This window comes from Drosophila albomicans, chromosome 2R (genome assembly GCF_009650485.2).
Source record: "Drosophila albomicans strain 15112-1751.03 chromosome 2R, ASM965048v2, whole genome shotgun sequence".
NCBI lineage: Eukaryota > Metazoa > Arthropoda > Insecta > Diptera > Drosophilidae > Drosophila > Drosophila albomicans.
Window position 1 is genome coordinate 12,336,226 of NC_047631.2, and position 16,684 is coordinate 12,352,909.

Below are 16,684 nucleotides of genomic sequence, written 5' to 3' on the forward strand. Positions count from 1 at the left end.
TTCGTGGTTCCTTGGCCAGAGCTCTTCAATAATTTTCTAACTTACGGAGCGCCTCACTCCGTCCTTCATACCATTTGCCCAGCTCGGCAAAAATTCCGGTTTGACTAATGTAACTTACGTGTAGAACATTTTCTACTACTACCAGGCTCTCTTTCATGTCCACGTTTCAAGCACCGACCTCCGACCCCCGACTTCGCCTGCCCTGTGTACTAATAATGCAAAACATTTGTATGGCAAAAATGTACGAAGAGTAGCGAGAAGCAAGGGACTTCATTTTATATCGCTCACATATTGAAGGTACTGCGCTCTTCTCCTTTTTTGCGGCTCGTTAAGTTCGCCTGATGCCATTTGTTTTATGTTACCAACTCAATTTATGAATACCCCAAAGAAATAAACCGAAATCGTTATAGAAATATCAAATAATGACAGACACAAAACGCTAACTCAAAAGAAGTACTCACATGGAAGAAGGACTCTTGCTTTCTTGGGAATTACGTTTACCCTTATGTTCAACTCTTGATGTAATACGTTCGTTTTAATTTAATTAGCCACATCATACGGAACATCAAAAACATTAGCAATTCTTTTTTGAAAGTAAATCAGAATATCGTGCAACCGAACATATGCTATACAAATAAACACAATTGGGCTTGAATTTAAAATACTGCAAACGTAAATGTAAAATCTCTTGAGCATTGAGGCTTTTGTGCAGACTGACAGACAAACCGCAAAGGTCGCAATATAATTATTGCATTTGATATAACATTTCAGGTATATAAATAAAGCAATATTAAAAAAGTACAAATAAATACTTACAACAAAGGATAAGCATTTAAAACAATACTAAATAAAGCTAACATAGATATATTTTTAAATATACGTAAGAATATCAAATATTCATAATTGATCTGACTAAAAGGATATAATGTCAAACAATTTATATTAAATTTCTATAATTTATAAATTGGATTTTTGTATTTATTTTTCAAATTTTTAAAAATTAAAGCAATAATAAATAATTCCAATTGAACTTTTAATTTTTCAAATTACCAATTGATATTCATGATTGATTCACTTAATGTCAAACCATTTAAATTACACTCATAAAAATATAGTGTATGAATTTAATTGTCGAATTTATATCTTATCTTTATAAGATTTTAAAATAAATAGTTTCAATATACTTTCAAATACCATCTAATATTTCTTCCTCACAATAAATTTAGAATTTCGACTAGTGCCAATCCATTTAATTTAAAGCCATTAACCAATGGCATTCGCTTTTAAATTATATGAATTGAATGCTAGAATTTATATCTGAAATACATCAGAGTTTAATCAATAACATATAATATAATTCCAATTTCACTTTCAATTCCGCGAATATTTCAGTTAATATTTACTCAGATTAATTTTAGAAATTTATCTAAGTGTTACGAGTATAATAGCTATCAATTTATAATTGCTGAGATTCATTTCAAACCATTTAAATTGAATAAAAGGTATAAGCATTAAATGACAATCAATTGAGTTCTAGAAATTTATTTCATTTGTATAATATTTTAAATGATTATAAATAATTTCAATTGTCCTTTCAATTCTCCAAATATTCCCGCCAATATTTGCAGTTACCAAGATTTATTTCAAATATTCATCTAATGCTAAACCATTCAAATTGAATTGAATGATTACTAATATATTAGAGTTTAAGCAATAAGAAATTGTATAATAGTACTTTTAATTATGTGTAATAATAGCTAACAATTTATAATTGCTCTGATTAATTTCAGAACTTAATCTAAAGCCAGAACATTGGAATTAAAGTCATAAACAAATGACATTTTCCATTTGTATGAATTACTCTTCGCAAAAGGCTAATTAAGAACTGCTGATAACGTAATTAAAGTGGATAATGAGCAACTGTTTGACAACTGTTTGCTGACAGGCACAAAACACCCAAAAGCACAATTAACACTAGAGTTGACAGCATCCGCATAGAGCAAGAGATACGCATACTCGTACTGAATTGTACTGCGGAGCATTACAAAGCACAAATTGAATATTGTCATTGTGTTCTAATTTGACGCTTTTGCTCATGTATCGCATAGTTTAAGCCGCAAAACGGGTTCACGGCGATGCATTGGACTGTCGGTTGGCTATAAAAAGCCACTGCTGATTGCCAACTAGCATCAGTCAACAAACAAAACCCAGCAAACCAACGAAACCAATATGAAATTCCTCATCTGTTTGGCGCTTTGCATTGCCGTCGCCCAAGCTGGCTTATTGGCTGCCCCCGTGGCCACCTATTCAGCTGTGGCTCCAGTTACCAGCTACTCGGCTGTGGCACCAGTTGCCACCTATTCGGCTGTGGCCCCTGTTTCCACCTACTCGACTCTGTATCCACTTAGATCCTACTCCACCTATACTGCTCCAGTCTACAGGACGTATGCTGCCACCGTTGCCGCTGCCCCTGCCGCCGTCTACTCCGCACCGTTGACCACCGCGTATGCTGGCACAGCTGTTGTTAGTCCCTTTCTGAAGAAGTAGAACACGATAATACATTGAAGATGTGACCATTGGAATAATTGCGAAATAAAATGAATATATGAACGTGCACAAACTAATTGCGGTCTTCTTCTTTCAGCAACAGGCAACAGTTCACAATTTATAGGGTAATAGATAAGAGCATACGCAATAATTTGGGGGCAGTATCCAACATAAGGTAACAGTTGTATATGGGCTACTAAATTCTAAGAGTGGCCAAAGAGAGAACACAAGTTTATGTGTGAACTTGTGGGAAATGTCGCTAGGGATCTATTAAATTAAGACGATATAAATGGTAAAGAGTTGTTTATAGCTGATCTGTCAACATAGCAAGTGCTACTCCAAGTTATAGTTATATTAAATAGGGAATATAACATTAAATTGGAGTTAATTTTTAACTCAATTTTATTAAAAATATTCAAGCAAAAGAACATATATTATGTGAACATTTGGCTTTTTGGAAACCTATTAAATGAGTTATATATTAAAAGTTGAGAGGAATGAATTTTAGTTGGCTAGTTTTTTTTAGAACTGCAGCAATATTAAATAGTATATATAATATTACATTTGTGACAAAGTAAATTAGTTATATTTAAAGCACTCACAAGAACGAAAAAATGTTTTTTTTCGTGTTTTTAGAGATTCATAGCAAAATTGAATTGGGAATGTATTAAGTTCAGAAGATAATTTTATTTATTGATAATATTTATTATTATTATTATTATTATTATTATATGATATTTCTAGGTGTTTTCTTTGAGTTTAAATTGAAATTATAATTTTATACAGGCGACTAAATAAACTGGTTTCTGTTGTTATAACTCATAAAGTAAAATAAAATGAATTTATGTACGTCTAAGCTATCTGTTTAATAGGAATAGTTGGCTTCCATCAATTGAGCGAAATAAAATCTATTCACAAATTTAAACTATAAAGATATTTGGTGTTCAGTATAAGTTTGTTTCGTTTGCAAAAACTTTTACTTATAATACTTATACTTTATTTTTATTGTTATTTATACTTACACTTATTTCTCTATCACTTTCCACAACTTCTACAGGGTATATTGAGTTTCCTGCTGACTTTATTATCTTAGCAGTCGAAATGTTGCTGTTGTCGTCTCCGTTTCCGTTTCCGCTGAGCTAAACAAACAACTGGTCTACAGTTACACACGCAGATAAGCACACACACACACAGACATGTGTAAACATACATGCACTTAATACAAGCTAATGTCGAACTCTCTGTTTGTCCGAGTGTTTGTGTTCTCTGGTGTGGTCATGTTCTGGTCATATCCTGTTCATGTTATTCCTTGCGTTTTACGTGCTCATTATCTGAAGCTTCCGAATAATTAGATTCAATTACGCATTCGTCTGTCTATTGCTATATTGCCGACTATTGTCGACATCCCTTTTGTTGAGTTCCCCCTTTGCCAACAAAAAGCCTATTTTCTACTCAACTGAGAGTTTATCCGGCTGGAAGATGCTCTCTAGCTGCTGAAATCGTTTATTCACACTTCTATCATTTCTTTAAAATCATTTTTGTCGGGTCCGCTCAACCGATGGAAATTCGATGAGGCGATTAAAGAAGTATTAACACCCATCAGTAAGTCAATTGCCTGTTAAATTCTCAAGGATATTCATCAAGCTTTGGCAGGCTCTCTCATAGTCCACCAGGCGTGGTTGCCATGAGCATTGAAGGCGACAGCGGAGGGAGCGGAGTGGGGACAGGTTTTCTTTGCCATTTCGTTGGCCATGCTCAAGTGCCACTTATTTATCATTTGTCTCCTCTTATTTATCTTTCTGCACAGCAGCAAGAGGAGCAACAACAAATTGAACATGGGATTATGTTTAATGACGTCGATTTGTCTGCTGAGCGGAAAAACAGGACGGAATAAGAGGCTTAAAGACGTTGCCAAATTAATTTCTTAACATGGATAGCACAGCATCTAATGGATGTCATATAAGAAAAACAAGTACTTATGACATCCTTAAAACGTGCTTGAGTCCGCTCGACTAACAGATACCCAGGGGAGGGCGGTCTCAAGGCAAACGAAATCAGTGCCCAGGCCATAGACGATTGCTCTTATGCGCATAAATCAGTAAGGACATGACCAAATTAGAGCTAATGTTGGTAACATGGTGTGCTTAAGTATTTAATAGTGTTTGCAGTTCAGGTATTCTCAGAATATTATCGCAAATTCAGCAATGTTGTTGCAAATGCAATCGTAAATCAAATATCCCATTGGATGTGCTTTTGCTGTGCGTGTTTTAAGTAAATCTCATAAATAATAATAACTGAGTAATAAATCAGACAGAAGAACTCCACACAGAAACAAAAAACATGATAAAATCGTAAATAACATCTTGAATCATGATTAAATGATGTAAAAACTGAACAAAAAATTGATTTCAGAATTTACCTTAATTTCTAAAATCAAGAACGAAATTCTATAAAATTTCTTGATGGCAAATTCTTGAAATTCAAGATAATATTTTTGTTTCAAGAATGGAATAAACTCAAAGTTGAAGATTAAACGAAGATTAAATTTTAAATCTGTAAAATTTTTTTTATTATAACAACAACACCAAAAATAAGGTAGAAATTGTAAAGGAAGGGAATTACAACATTCGTATTTCAAGATTAAAAATTCTTCGTATTAAGAAAAAATTCAAAAGATCTTGAATTTGAAAACTTTTCGATCATAAAAGAAGATTTGAAGATTGAAAAACGAAATCCTGTCTTAAAATTTCTGAACCTTAAATTATTTATTCGGGATTATTTTAGAGATTAAAAAGTTCTTAAAGATGTGTAATCTACTTTTCAATATAATTTTTTTTTACTATGTGCAATAATTAATAACCAACAAAAAAATCTTTCCATAGTCAATAAATTACCAAACTGAAATGACTACCATAAATTAAAAATGGCAATTTCAATTCAATTTTCAACCCCCCCTAAAGAAAACAACATTTAATTACATAAAATTACGTATATTATTGTGTAATTTTTTTGTTATTTTGTGTTTTGTATAATTTGGAGTATTCAGTTTCCAATTGCTTTGCATTCTTAAGTAAAACTGTTAATTAAGATCACACATTAAATGAATTGCCTCTTGCACTTAATGGTTACGTAGTACAAAGTTCTAACAAAATTATACCTAAATAGTATATTATTATTATTGTTATCCATTAGTAATGTGTGTGTACTTTATTTTTGTTATTATTAAACATTACGTGCAACAACTTACAAATTAATATCACTATAAATGCACAAAGATTATATAGTTTTTTCTTTTTACTGATAGATGTGAGCTGGGATGGTTCTAGATTGAACTGGGAGGGACGGTTGCAGATGATGTGAAGTGTGTAAAATCGGGATTGATTATTCTAATTAGAATTCAGTGTGAAAACTATTCGCCGTGTCGATCATCTTGGACTGCAAAAATATTTCCGCATTGTCTGTCATCTGCAAAGATTCTATTAAATATATATTCTTTTATTCTTGTCTTAAAGTAAACTCACCTCTTTGAGTGTCAACAATTCGTCCTTGTTCTCATCACATAAGCTGAACAAAGTGGCCGCCTCTTGGAGGGCATATCGTGGTGTCTTGGGATTCACATAGTCCAACAGTTCACCACGATCGGCTTTGCCATCGTGATTCTTATCGATGATGCGCTTGAATTCCTCGCGCCGCTCGACTAATGTTTTGGAGATTAAGGACTTGCGCAGCAGATCCTCATCATCGTCCACATTCAGATCGGAGAACTCTTCTAGGGTCAGCTGATCATCCCCATCCTGATCGAACTGACGCAACAAATCATCCACCAACTCCAACAGATTGGCAACACTTGATTCGGGATGCCTAAAGCTCAGATACTCATCGATGGTCAGCGTAAAGAGATCGGTTCTCGCCGCCTCAGACCAACGTGCCTTATCCCTCATCATATCCTCACGTGCTTTGCGATTGAGTGAGGTGTGCCTGATCTCATCGTGCTCATCGATGTCGGCCTCTGTCATGCCATGCTCGCGCAGAAAGAATCGATGATACTCATCCCAAGTGATCAGTCCATCAGCTGGAGCAATATCTACACGTCGAAACTCTCGAGCATTGTTCATGATGGCAATGTCTATATGCTCCACAATCCGGCGATTTATGTACTGGCCCAACTCCTGGATGGTCAGACGACCATCATGATTTCGATCAGCACTGGAAATAAATAACAAAATAGGCCACAAATTAATAATTACCAAAGTTAAATCTTCTGTTTGCCTACGATTTATGTTGAGCCTGCAGATTTTAATTTAAATATTTAAACTTTTAATTTCAAACTAAACTTCAACAAACCAAAGTATGCATAGAGCAGCCGTCAACCAAGCTTTCGGCTTCCTTAAGTTTTCCATGTGCATATAATTAAAATACCCTACACAAAAATGTATTTAGAAATGGGGTCGCAAGTATCGCATTTGTTTTAGTTTCTTTTAATTAAGCAGATGATTCGCTTGGAGAAGTCAGTGTAGAAGTATCTTTTGAAACTGCCTTCTAAAAATGTGTAAGATTTAATAACTGCATAACTGCATATAAAAAATTAATATTTAAATAAATTATTTTCCTAATTAAGAGAACAAAATGCTTTAGAGATTATTTATCTCCAAATAATGCATTTAAATATTTTTCGATTAATTGAGAGAATTTCCTAAGCATTACAAGCTTAAATCCAAGTCAAGAATTGTATTTTTTTTAAGTGCAGCTCTGACTTGAACTTCAATAAAGAAATACAAATTCTTATCAAAGTTGATAATTCGATTTTTGTCGTGGAATAAGAAATATCTTAAGCGTTACTCTTAAAATATCCTTGTCAAGAAATTTTACTTGTCTTAATTTCATCAAACTAATTCTTACATTAGAATTAGAAGAATTTCTTAATGGAAGAAACAAATATCTTATTTTCCATATTTCCAAGACAAGAAATCATAATTTTCCTTAGTGCATTAAAGTAAAAATTTGTTTTTATAGTAAATCGAATTGCTTTTCTCTTTACTTGAGGTAAGCTCATAAGTTTATTAAAACCTAGCTGTCATAAGGGTAATTCCATATTAGAAACTCAGCGATCTCGTGATTAAGGATACGAAACCGATTTAAAGGTTCGCAGTTGTCGCCAAAGCATTAAACGGCAATTAACTGACCGAAAAATGTTGTGATAATTGCGTGTGATGAAATTAATAGCCATCATTTGTGGCTTTTGCATTTAAATTTCATTTTAATAATGTGGCAAAGGCCGCTTTTCTCTCGCTATATTCCTGTGTGTGTGTGTGCAGTGGCAATACGAAGCCCATTTGGGGGCAATTAAATTGTATCTGGAATTGCCATGGCCACATCGCGACACCGACTATTGTTATAAATTTTAATTGTGCGTTTCTCTGGCGAAGCGCAGCTATCATCACACGCGGCACATTAACGTCCTGTTGGGGGCATTCCAATTAGGACAGTTCTGCTGTTGCTGTTGCTGTTTCTGTTGCTGATGGTGCCTCTCTCCTACTATGGTATATAGTATAACCCTTACGCTGCTGCCAGCCATGCTTTTGGTTTCTACATTGATTTAGCACTGCGCAAAAGTGCCACACTTCCGCTTCCGCTGGCTCACCCAGTTGCATGCCACAAACTAACGCGAAACTTGCGCACACAACACGCAACGCATCGCAACGCAACGCAACGTAACGCAACGCAGAGCAAAAACTTCATTCGCACTCGCAAGTTTCTCTAGAATGGAAAAGTTGCGAATAAGAAAGACTAAACAAGTCTTGCCACTATGAAAACTAGCTGCGGAAACTATATCATTAGTTGTGAGATGACTTTTGATACGTGTGCAAAGTTTTGGTCGAGAAGCTGATTAATTAATATCACCGAGAAGACAATGCGCCGCTGGGTCCATAAGCCAAATGAACTAAAGCTACCGCAATATGCATTCTCGTTTCACCTACAAAACTTTCTTCTTTCTCTTCAGCTGCTTTTTGCGATCTTTGCCGAAAATGATTAACAATGTGAGTAAGAGGATGAAAAACTATTCTTCACGCCTTCACACTCTGCCTTCCATTCAAATATGCATTATTTGCTTCTCCTTGTTTAATATGCTACAGTGACTCAAAAGGAAAATGTACTCTCCATATTTCTTATGTATATTGTCTCTAAGTGCTCAAATAAAGCTGCTTTAAAAAGCTGCTTATCTATTCTCTTTTCCCCAGCTTATTTAAAAGTCACTTAAGATGTTTGGCTTTAGTATCGGATTACGAAAAAGCTGCAGCAATAGAAGTCAAATTAACGAAGACATTTTCGATGTCATAAATCAAAGGAAAAACAAGTTGAAGTTCATTATATTCAAAATATTTTAAGTGATATTCTCAAATTATTAAACTTATTACCCGCAATTTTGCTACAATTTGCTATTCACATTGATATTCAAAATTAAGTTTTCGATTCAATTTGTTGAATCTATAAGTTACTTAGGATATTTTCAATTTTCATTATCATCACAGACTTTGCCTTGGCATCGAGGCTAGACTGTCATGTTGAGAGCTCTGCTTGCATTTGATTTTATTGCATTGCTAAAAGGATATCAAGGACTATTTGCATGCACAATTTTGACACAAATGGCAAGCAGTCGTCGTCGTCTAAGACAAACCCAAGCAAGGATTCCATTTCACAAAATCTTCTTCGATGTCTCATAAAAGAAAACCAAGCAACAAAAAAAAAAAAAAAAATAACAGAATATCCACAACTAGCAATTCAGAAAGGAAAAACCACAAGGCTTATGCAAAATGCACTTTTGTCTAGTAACGAAACCCGTCGTGCTCAGAAGTCTGAGGTCTCTTTGCCCCACAACTCTGTCGTCCTTTGGCAAACAAATAAAGGGGAAAAAAAATGCAAAAATGTGCAAAACGCAGACGACAAATGAAGAACTTTTCAGCCAAAAACTGTGCGTAGAAGATGCGAGAGTGTGCAAAAAAAAAAAACTTCTACACTTTCCTCCTTCATTTTCTTTTTTTGTCGTTGGCTTATTTGTTTTTATATTTTTTATTCTGGCGAGGATTTGTTCGCTTGGGGAAGCTTTGAGGTCAGCGAAACTCAAACTCCAACTGCGACATGGCGAGACCGCAAAATGGAAGTGGAGTTTAATGCCAAAAAAAGAAGGAAATTTTAGGGAAAACAAACAAAAGTTTTGCGGAAGGAATCCAAGTTGAAATCGCTTTAGTTGCCAGTTTATTTATTCAAGTTCTAATGCCTATGCTAATGAAACCACTGTGCCCACGCACACACACACACACACACACACACACTCTCAAAGGGAAATACCACACACATTCAGCCACATATTCCCCCAGCTGCCATTTGTTGATTATTTCTTTGGTTTGCTTCACCTACCTTGCCTTCCCTCTTCTTGCTTCTGGCACTTTTAATAGCTGACACCTGTTTGGGGCAATCTTATAGCTGTCATCTTTCGGGCCCAGCCCAGCTCTGCCCACCTGCTGAGACTTTCTACCTCATATTATTCAACTGTCCTTAGCAACACCTCGACGCTTTTCCTGCCACTAAGTCACTCGCATTGTACTCCGAATGACTGTAGTAAGTTTATGCTCCCCCAGGGCAACTAACAGTTAAACACTTAGTTTAACATTAAGTTCTTAAGTTTATGCGAAATCTGCTAGAAAACTCACTATATATATATATATTTGAGCGAATAATTTAAATGAGCTTAAATTAGTGTCAAGACGAAATTTGTTAATTATATGTGTGATTTTAAATATGTATGTATAGTATATAAGAAATCGCTACTTAAATTCATTTTGAATTACATTTTTAAAATTTCATTTATGAAATTGAAATTATTTTCTTATTAAAGCGAAAATAAATAAATTGTATTTGTTATGTCAAATATAAAAAATGTAACTACTTTACTTTTGCTAGTTTACATTTTTGACACTTCTAATAAATTAATAAAATTTCTTATGAAACCATAAATATATTTATTATATTTGTTATTTAAAGTACTTAAATCTCATTACTGACTGACTTACGCATAATTAAAATATGCTTTTAATATTAGAGTTTAAGGAGTCTTATTCTATTAATCATTCAATTATATTTTTTGATTATATGTGCTGTTTAAAATTAAAAATAAACGTATTAAATTCAAGCTCACATTTACTAGGGTTTATTTTCAACATCTATGAAATTAATTTAACATGTAATTTAAATGAAAATGACATAATTATAATTATTATTTTAAATATACAACACATCACCACTTTAATTCAATTTCAAGCTAATAGACTGGTCGACTTAAATTAAATCAATTCCTCGGCTTTAAAAGTTTTACCCAATCTAGAGTGTTTATTCAATTAGAAAGTCCCCCGAAAATTTGCTAATTTCTTTGTCACTCTTTGTCACCCAAGCACTTGAACTTCCTGCAACTCAATCAAATGCGGAACTATTTCAACATTTCAAAGCATAAACGTTTAGCATATTTTAGCAGATTACTAACGCGCAAATCTTAAGCTTTAATATGAATTCCTTAGATATGTGCACATGTTTGGAATAGTACAATTTGAGAGCGTCTTGAGTTTATGGCAAGAGGGTCCTTTGTGTTTATTTGCTTGAATACACATAATTACCCCCAAGTGTGCAGCAGTAATCGTTATAGAAAGCACTTGTGTCGTCCATAGCAATTACTTTCCGACTAGTTGTACTTCCAGTATTTGGTGTGTTGCCTCTCCAATTGCGTAATTAGCTGACAAGTGTTGGCTCATGTCGAGTGCTGGTCAATATAGGTAAAACCCATAAAGTGCAAAATCATTTGAACTTCCGATGCAATCGAGCAATATAAATGCCTTAAATTCCTTGCGCACACTAAAACAAACTTGAAACTTGTGAAATCTGGCAAGTGATTTGCAAATTTACGGCTAAGTTCGTCGCAGACAGCAATCAAAATCAGCATCCAAATCGAAATCAAAATCGAAAATAAACTTTGCCTCAGTTGTCGAGCAATCTTCACTGCAATGCAATTTCACATACAATTTCTTTTTCTCATTTTGGGCAGAAAACTTTTGGCATTTTCCACTTATAAATGGCAGGCTGGGGACACGACCAAAAGTAAGAATTTATTCCACACAAAAATATATTCTAGAAGTGAAGACTGGGAAGAGAATTTGTAATTTTAATGTATAGAGCACAAAACTAATCAACTTTGATATATTAAATTTCAAACTTTAACATTGTAAATATGCATTGATGTTGAAAATGGGATGCAATCTATATTTGTATTGTATTTTATTTGCAGAGTTTTATTGTAAAATTGCCATCGACACATATGCATTTATGTTGGCCTTATCTATTCAATAAATATTAAAATAGTTTTCAAACTGATTCAAGTGGGAATGTCCTTGATGGGAGGCAACACAGGATGCGCATAAGTAAACAATGTTATTTACATGGCGTTTACCTAATCAAAATTAATGATAGTTCAATACTAATTCGAGCACAAAATGGAAACATGAAAATTAAATGAATTTAAAAGCAACGTTATGTGTGTATGTTGTGTGCATGCATTTTGGTTGTGTTAATATTTGATTGAGGATTAAATATAAAACACAAATCGCACAGATGGCAAAGCCTTTGGCGAACCCACAGCGCTTGACAGCTGTTAGGGGAATTTCCATGTTGTTATTTCGAATTTTCCTTTTGGAGCTTTCAAAATAAAAATATCATATACAATTTTACGGCATTTTTGGCATTTACTTATCGGGCAATTAAATTTAATTGATATCCATAAAGCCGATTGAAATTTTAATTGACCAACATAACGTGAAATAACCAAATATAATTCTTGGCAAAAAGCATCAAAACAGTAAAACAAATAAATTTATTTCAGTCCTCAGCCTCAGCCTCATACGCAATGCCTGTCGTACAATTTGACAGAATTGTCAAGCTGCTTGCAGCTTTTGCTTCGAGCTTTGATACCTGTCAATGCCAGGTTTATTTTTAGATAAACATATTAATAAATTGACTAAAGGTCAAGTTGCACAAAATGCCATTATTGAAATTTCCCCAAGCCTATGCACAATTTGCTGTCAGTCTCTTTTATGTTTGCTTGCGTGTGTGTGCGTGTGTGTGCATGTGTGTGTCAGATTTGTTCAATTTAATTTGAAACAATTTTATGGCTTTAAGCTGGCTTTAGACAATTTTTGGACGAAATGTATCTTGGCTAACTGGGGATTATTTGGTATTAAAAATAAAGTTGCTCTACATCTCTTTGAAATGCAAAGGCAATTTATTGAACAAATTAGCAAACAATATTGTAAAAGTATTTATTGAAATTAAAATTGTTTTGCGTTGTAACGAATCACTAGTGTAATATTCGTCGGGTGCTGGTGTTGGGTTTACTAGTGTGGCGTACGCGCTGGCTTCTCCGGGCTTTGCTCAGATAGCATGGGGTTCAAGGAAAGGGCCAACTAATAGGACGCACCACTTATAACAATAATACATTTAAAATTCGCGTACATAAGGGAAGACAGAAAAGAAGTGCAATGGGAAGGTTACATGAAACAATAGTGAAAGAGAAGAGAAAGGGAAGGAGAGGAAGGTAGGTTAAAAAAGAAGACGGAGCCACTCTCTAACGCAACACAGCTGTTATTGTGTGCAGACGCCCACCCTACCGTGATCCTGCATTCATTGCCAAAAACTAAAAAGTTGGCAGGATCCCTAAAAGACAGTGGTTCGGCTAACCTACTCCTGCTTGGTTAGGCATGGTTCCAAATAAAAATAGGAAATTAAGCGGACATACTTAATTTATTAACAGATAACAAAAATACTTGGAATATTAACAACATTATGAAATGACAAGAAAAAAATGACAAGAAAAATAAATAAATAAATAGATTAACGGACTAACATGGTAAGTGTGTATGAGGCGGGAAATTGTAAATAAAGCAAAAAGAAAAAAAAATAAATAAAGAAAAACTAAAAATAATTAACCTATAAATATAAAATATGATCTAGCATAATTATAATATAAATAATTATTTTTGCATTTAAATGTTGAATAAATTAAGAGAAGGAAAAAATTAGCTAAAATGAACTAGTTTTGGTTCATTTAGAAATGCAATGTTAGACCATCACACCGAATATAGGCAAACACTAGATGCAAGTAAAAATGAGGATCAGCTGATGGCTGTCACTCAATGAAATGTTTTGCTATTGCCAGTCTCGCAAGGTCACTGACCGCTGGGACTGCAGACAGCTGTAGCAGCGCTATGGTCAGATGGACCACCAGCAAAAGGGAAGCTTTAGCTGTAGCTCATGTATTATTAATTAGTTAGAGTGAAACAGACTTACATACATTAGAGACTCCCACGCAGAAAGATCTTTCCTTGTGTTGGTGCCTGTCTGTGGTGTATCTGTGGGGAATAATAATAATTGCGAGCTTTTGCGCCTGCATGAAAGCTGCTTGCTATGACCGGTAGCGTCGATCAAAACAAACATGCATACATACGAATGTATGCAAGTATGGTTTTACATGCTTTTCAGGCAATACAAAAACATTAATATTTATAACTAAATTCAATTTTACAAAGATATTTTGCCTATAGGTGTTGTCTTACATGCCTTCTTAAATGATTGCCATTTCTATTTTATACAATAGTACAGTGGTACTTGTATTATGAAGGACCCAGAAAAGTTGTTGGTTCAACTTTCTCGCCACATCATATTACACTTACAACATTGATGGACTATCACTTATAGATGCATAGTTAAACAACATAACGTAAATTAACAATAATAAACAAACAAACAAAAAAAAATAAGCTGCCGTTCGCCTTCCTCCTGGGTGACGCAGATACTCGGCCTCGATGCCACCACAAGTGCGGAGCAAATAGCCAATGGAGATCGCAAGGCTGCCGGACGCAGGTGTTTTGCAGTAGAAACACAACCTGCTGGGAAGCAATTCTCCTGTGCTCAATGAGCGTCTGCAGCTAGCAACAGCTCATCTGTTTGCGTTGCCCAGACAGCTGATGTGTCCAGCACAGCTGCGACTTGGGGCTTTTGGTGGTTGGCCGTTAATCAAGCAGTTGTGTGTTTTGACGTTTCATTTTAAATTAATTTAAAATTCTACCACTGGGTTATTATAATTTACACACTGGGTTATTATATAAATTATGGCTGGGTTATTATATAAATTAGGATTGAGTTATTATAATTTATGACGAAGTTTTATATAACTTATAACTGGGTGCCGAATCTAAAAATAAATAGACAAAACCAAACTTAGAACAACAAAAAAACTAAATATACGTATAACAAATATTTACCCTAATCTGGAAAACGGCACTTGGTTTATTTACGCCAGTTGGCAAATTCCTTTAGTGGACAAACAGCTAAAAGTGGACGGCAAGGTGCACTTTTGTAAAAAAAAGAAGATGACCAGATCAACGACTCAGTATAACAATTATACAATGAAGTATCTTTGTATACTCACAAGTACGTTTTAAGCATCTGTCTACACCAACCACTTCACTGATGTACTTTTTTTTTCTATTAAAGCACATGCACTTTTCCACTATTTTTTTCAGGTTCTGCACATAACCTGCTAACCATTTCTTCCAACCAAAACCAACAACAAAAACCTTTTTTTTCGGAAATTTGACAATTAATCCTACTCAAAAAGGTAATCGCTTGTCTATTTTGGTCTGGACTTCACACGATCAGCTGATCTAGCAATTAATGCTTGCATGTATCGTGGTCCACCAATAGATGGCGCTATTTCTGGAGCTTTCAGTATCATTTGTAAATAAAGCTCCGCTTCTAAGCACAAAACACGACAAGACATTGAGTACCATTTTCTCAGATTACCAATTATTTTATACAACTAATCAAATTAAATAATACAAATTAACTAGTACAATAAACATATAAATAAATAATATAATAAATAATAGGTAGAAATATGTATGTGTATAGAAAAAGAACGAAAAAAATGTTGCATACTTTTAGGCTTAGCCAATTTCAGATACGACAAGCGGCCTATTACACATCCCCCTGGCAAAATCACACTTAGTCGTTGTAACGACAAAGTGGGATACCCGCTTGGAGGTAGCTTAATAGCAATGGTGCGAAGATACACTATTATTGCTTAAGGTCCTTCGCATGAAATTTGCCAGTTCTGTTTGTTGCTCCGATGTCAACTCGAATTGCTGCGAATTGTCAAAGGTAATTGAGGCAATGCTATCAGTGTCAGCCGGGTGCATCAAACATATTGGCAATAGCTTGAAATCTCTCCAAAACTCAATACCCAAATATACGTCTTGCGACAAAGTCGGTACGATATAAAATCGTTGTGCTTGTATCTTGCCCTTAAATTGGACAGGAACACTCAACTTCCCACAAATTCGCTGCCTATTTCCATCAGCAGTTTTCACCGATGACAATAGTTGCGTATATTCGGTGTTGTTTGCTAGTATTTCCTCAGCTAACTTCCCACCAATGCAGTTAATACTAGCGCCAGTGTCCATTAACCCAGTTAACGTTTTGCCTAGCATCTTGACTTGGGCATAAGGACGAGAATCACCAGTGATGTGTACTACTGACGCTAATACAGCTCGTTTTTCCTCATTATTACTTATTATATAGTTCCCTTTACGCTGCTTATCGCGAATACCTGAACTACAAACATTCTCTACATTCAAACTAACAGATCTGGCCGGGTTTATTTGAATTTCAGAAACTATGTTGGATAAACTATTATCTTCATTTACTCGGGGTTGGTACCCTTTTAGACTTGTTTGCGTGCACTTGTTTACGGTGCCCGCACCTACAGGTTTGGTTGGAATTGCACACTTCGTGCAACTGGGTCGATAAGTGTCACGCTTACCACAACCGTAACAAAATACTTTACGTACGGCTACACAATCTTGGTATCTATGACCACTTTTCCCACAATTCCAACAAGAAAGTGTTAGAGCATCTACCTCCAGATTCTCTGATTCTTCAACATCATCCTCTTCGTCCATTGTGGCTTGAACCGTGACTTCACTTACATGCCGTCTCGGTAAACCCCTGGGAACGGTTGATGGCATTGAAATAGTTTTCA

The 16,684-nt window shown here is 34.8% G+C and overlaps 2 protein-coding genes across 3 annotated transcripts in view; one reads left to right on the plus strand and one right to left on the minus strand.

Moving 5' to 3' along the window:
* The first annotated feature begins 2,204 nt into the window (after positions 1–2,204).
* On the plus strand, positions 2,205–2,611 carry LOC127566149 (larval/pupal cuticle protein H1C-like). The gene has a single exon (XM_052007837.1). The coding sequence runs from the start codon at positions 2,230–2,232 to the stop codon at positions 2,545–2,547; it is 318 nt and encodes a 105-aa protein (XP_051863797.1). The 5' UTR covers positions 2,205–2,229; the 3' UTR covers positions 2,548–2,611.
* Positions 2,612–5,541: 2,930 nt separating this feature from the next.
* LOC127566148 (45 kDa calcium-binding protein) overlaps positions 5,542–16,684 on the minus strand; it is a 34,886-nt gene continuing 23,743 nt past the window's right edge. For both annotated transcript variants that reach the window (XM_052007828.1, XM_052007827.1), the window contains 2 exons: positions 6,069–6,753; positions 5,542–6,012 (listed from right to left, as the gene is read on the minus strand). In XM_052007828.1, the coding sequence (XP_051863788.1) occupies positions 5,938–6,012; positions 6,069–6,662 (669 nt within the window). In that variant the 5' untranslated portion in view covers positions 6,663–6,753 and the 3' untranslated portion in view covers positions 5,542–5,937. The remainder of the gene's footprint in view (positions 6,013–6,068; positions 6,754–16,684) is intronic.

Excerpts from the sequence above, each read along its gene's own strand:
- LOC127566149 (XM_052007837.1), top strand. The coding sequence starts at position 2,230 with ATGAAATTCCTCATCTGTTTGGCGCTTTGCATTGCCGTCGCCCAAGCT.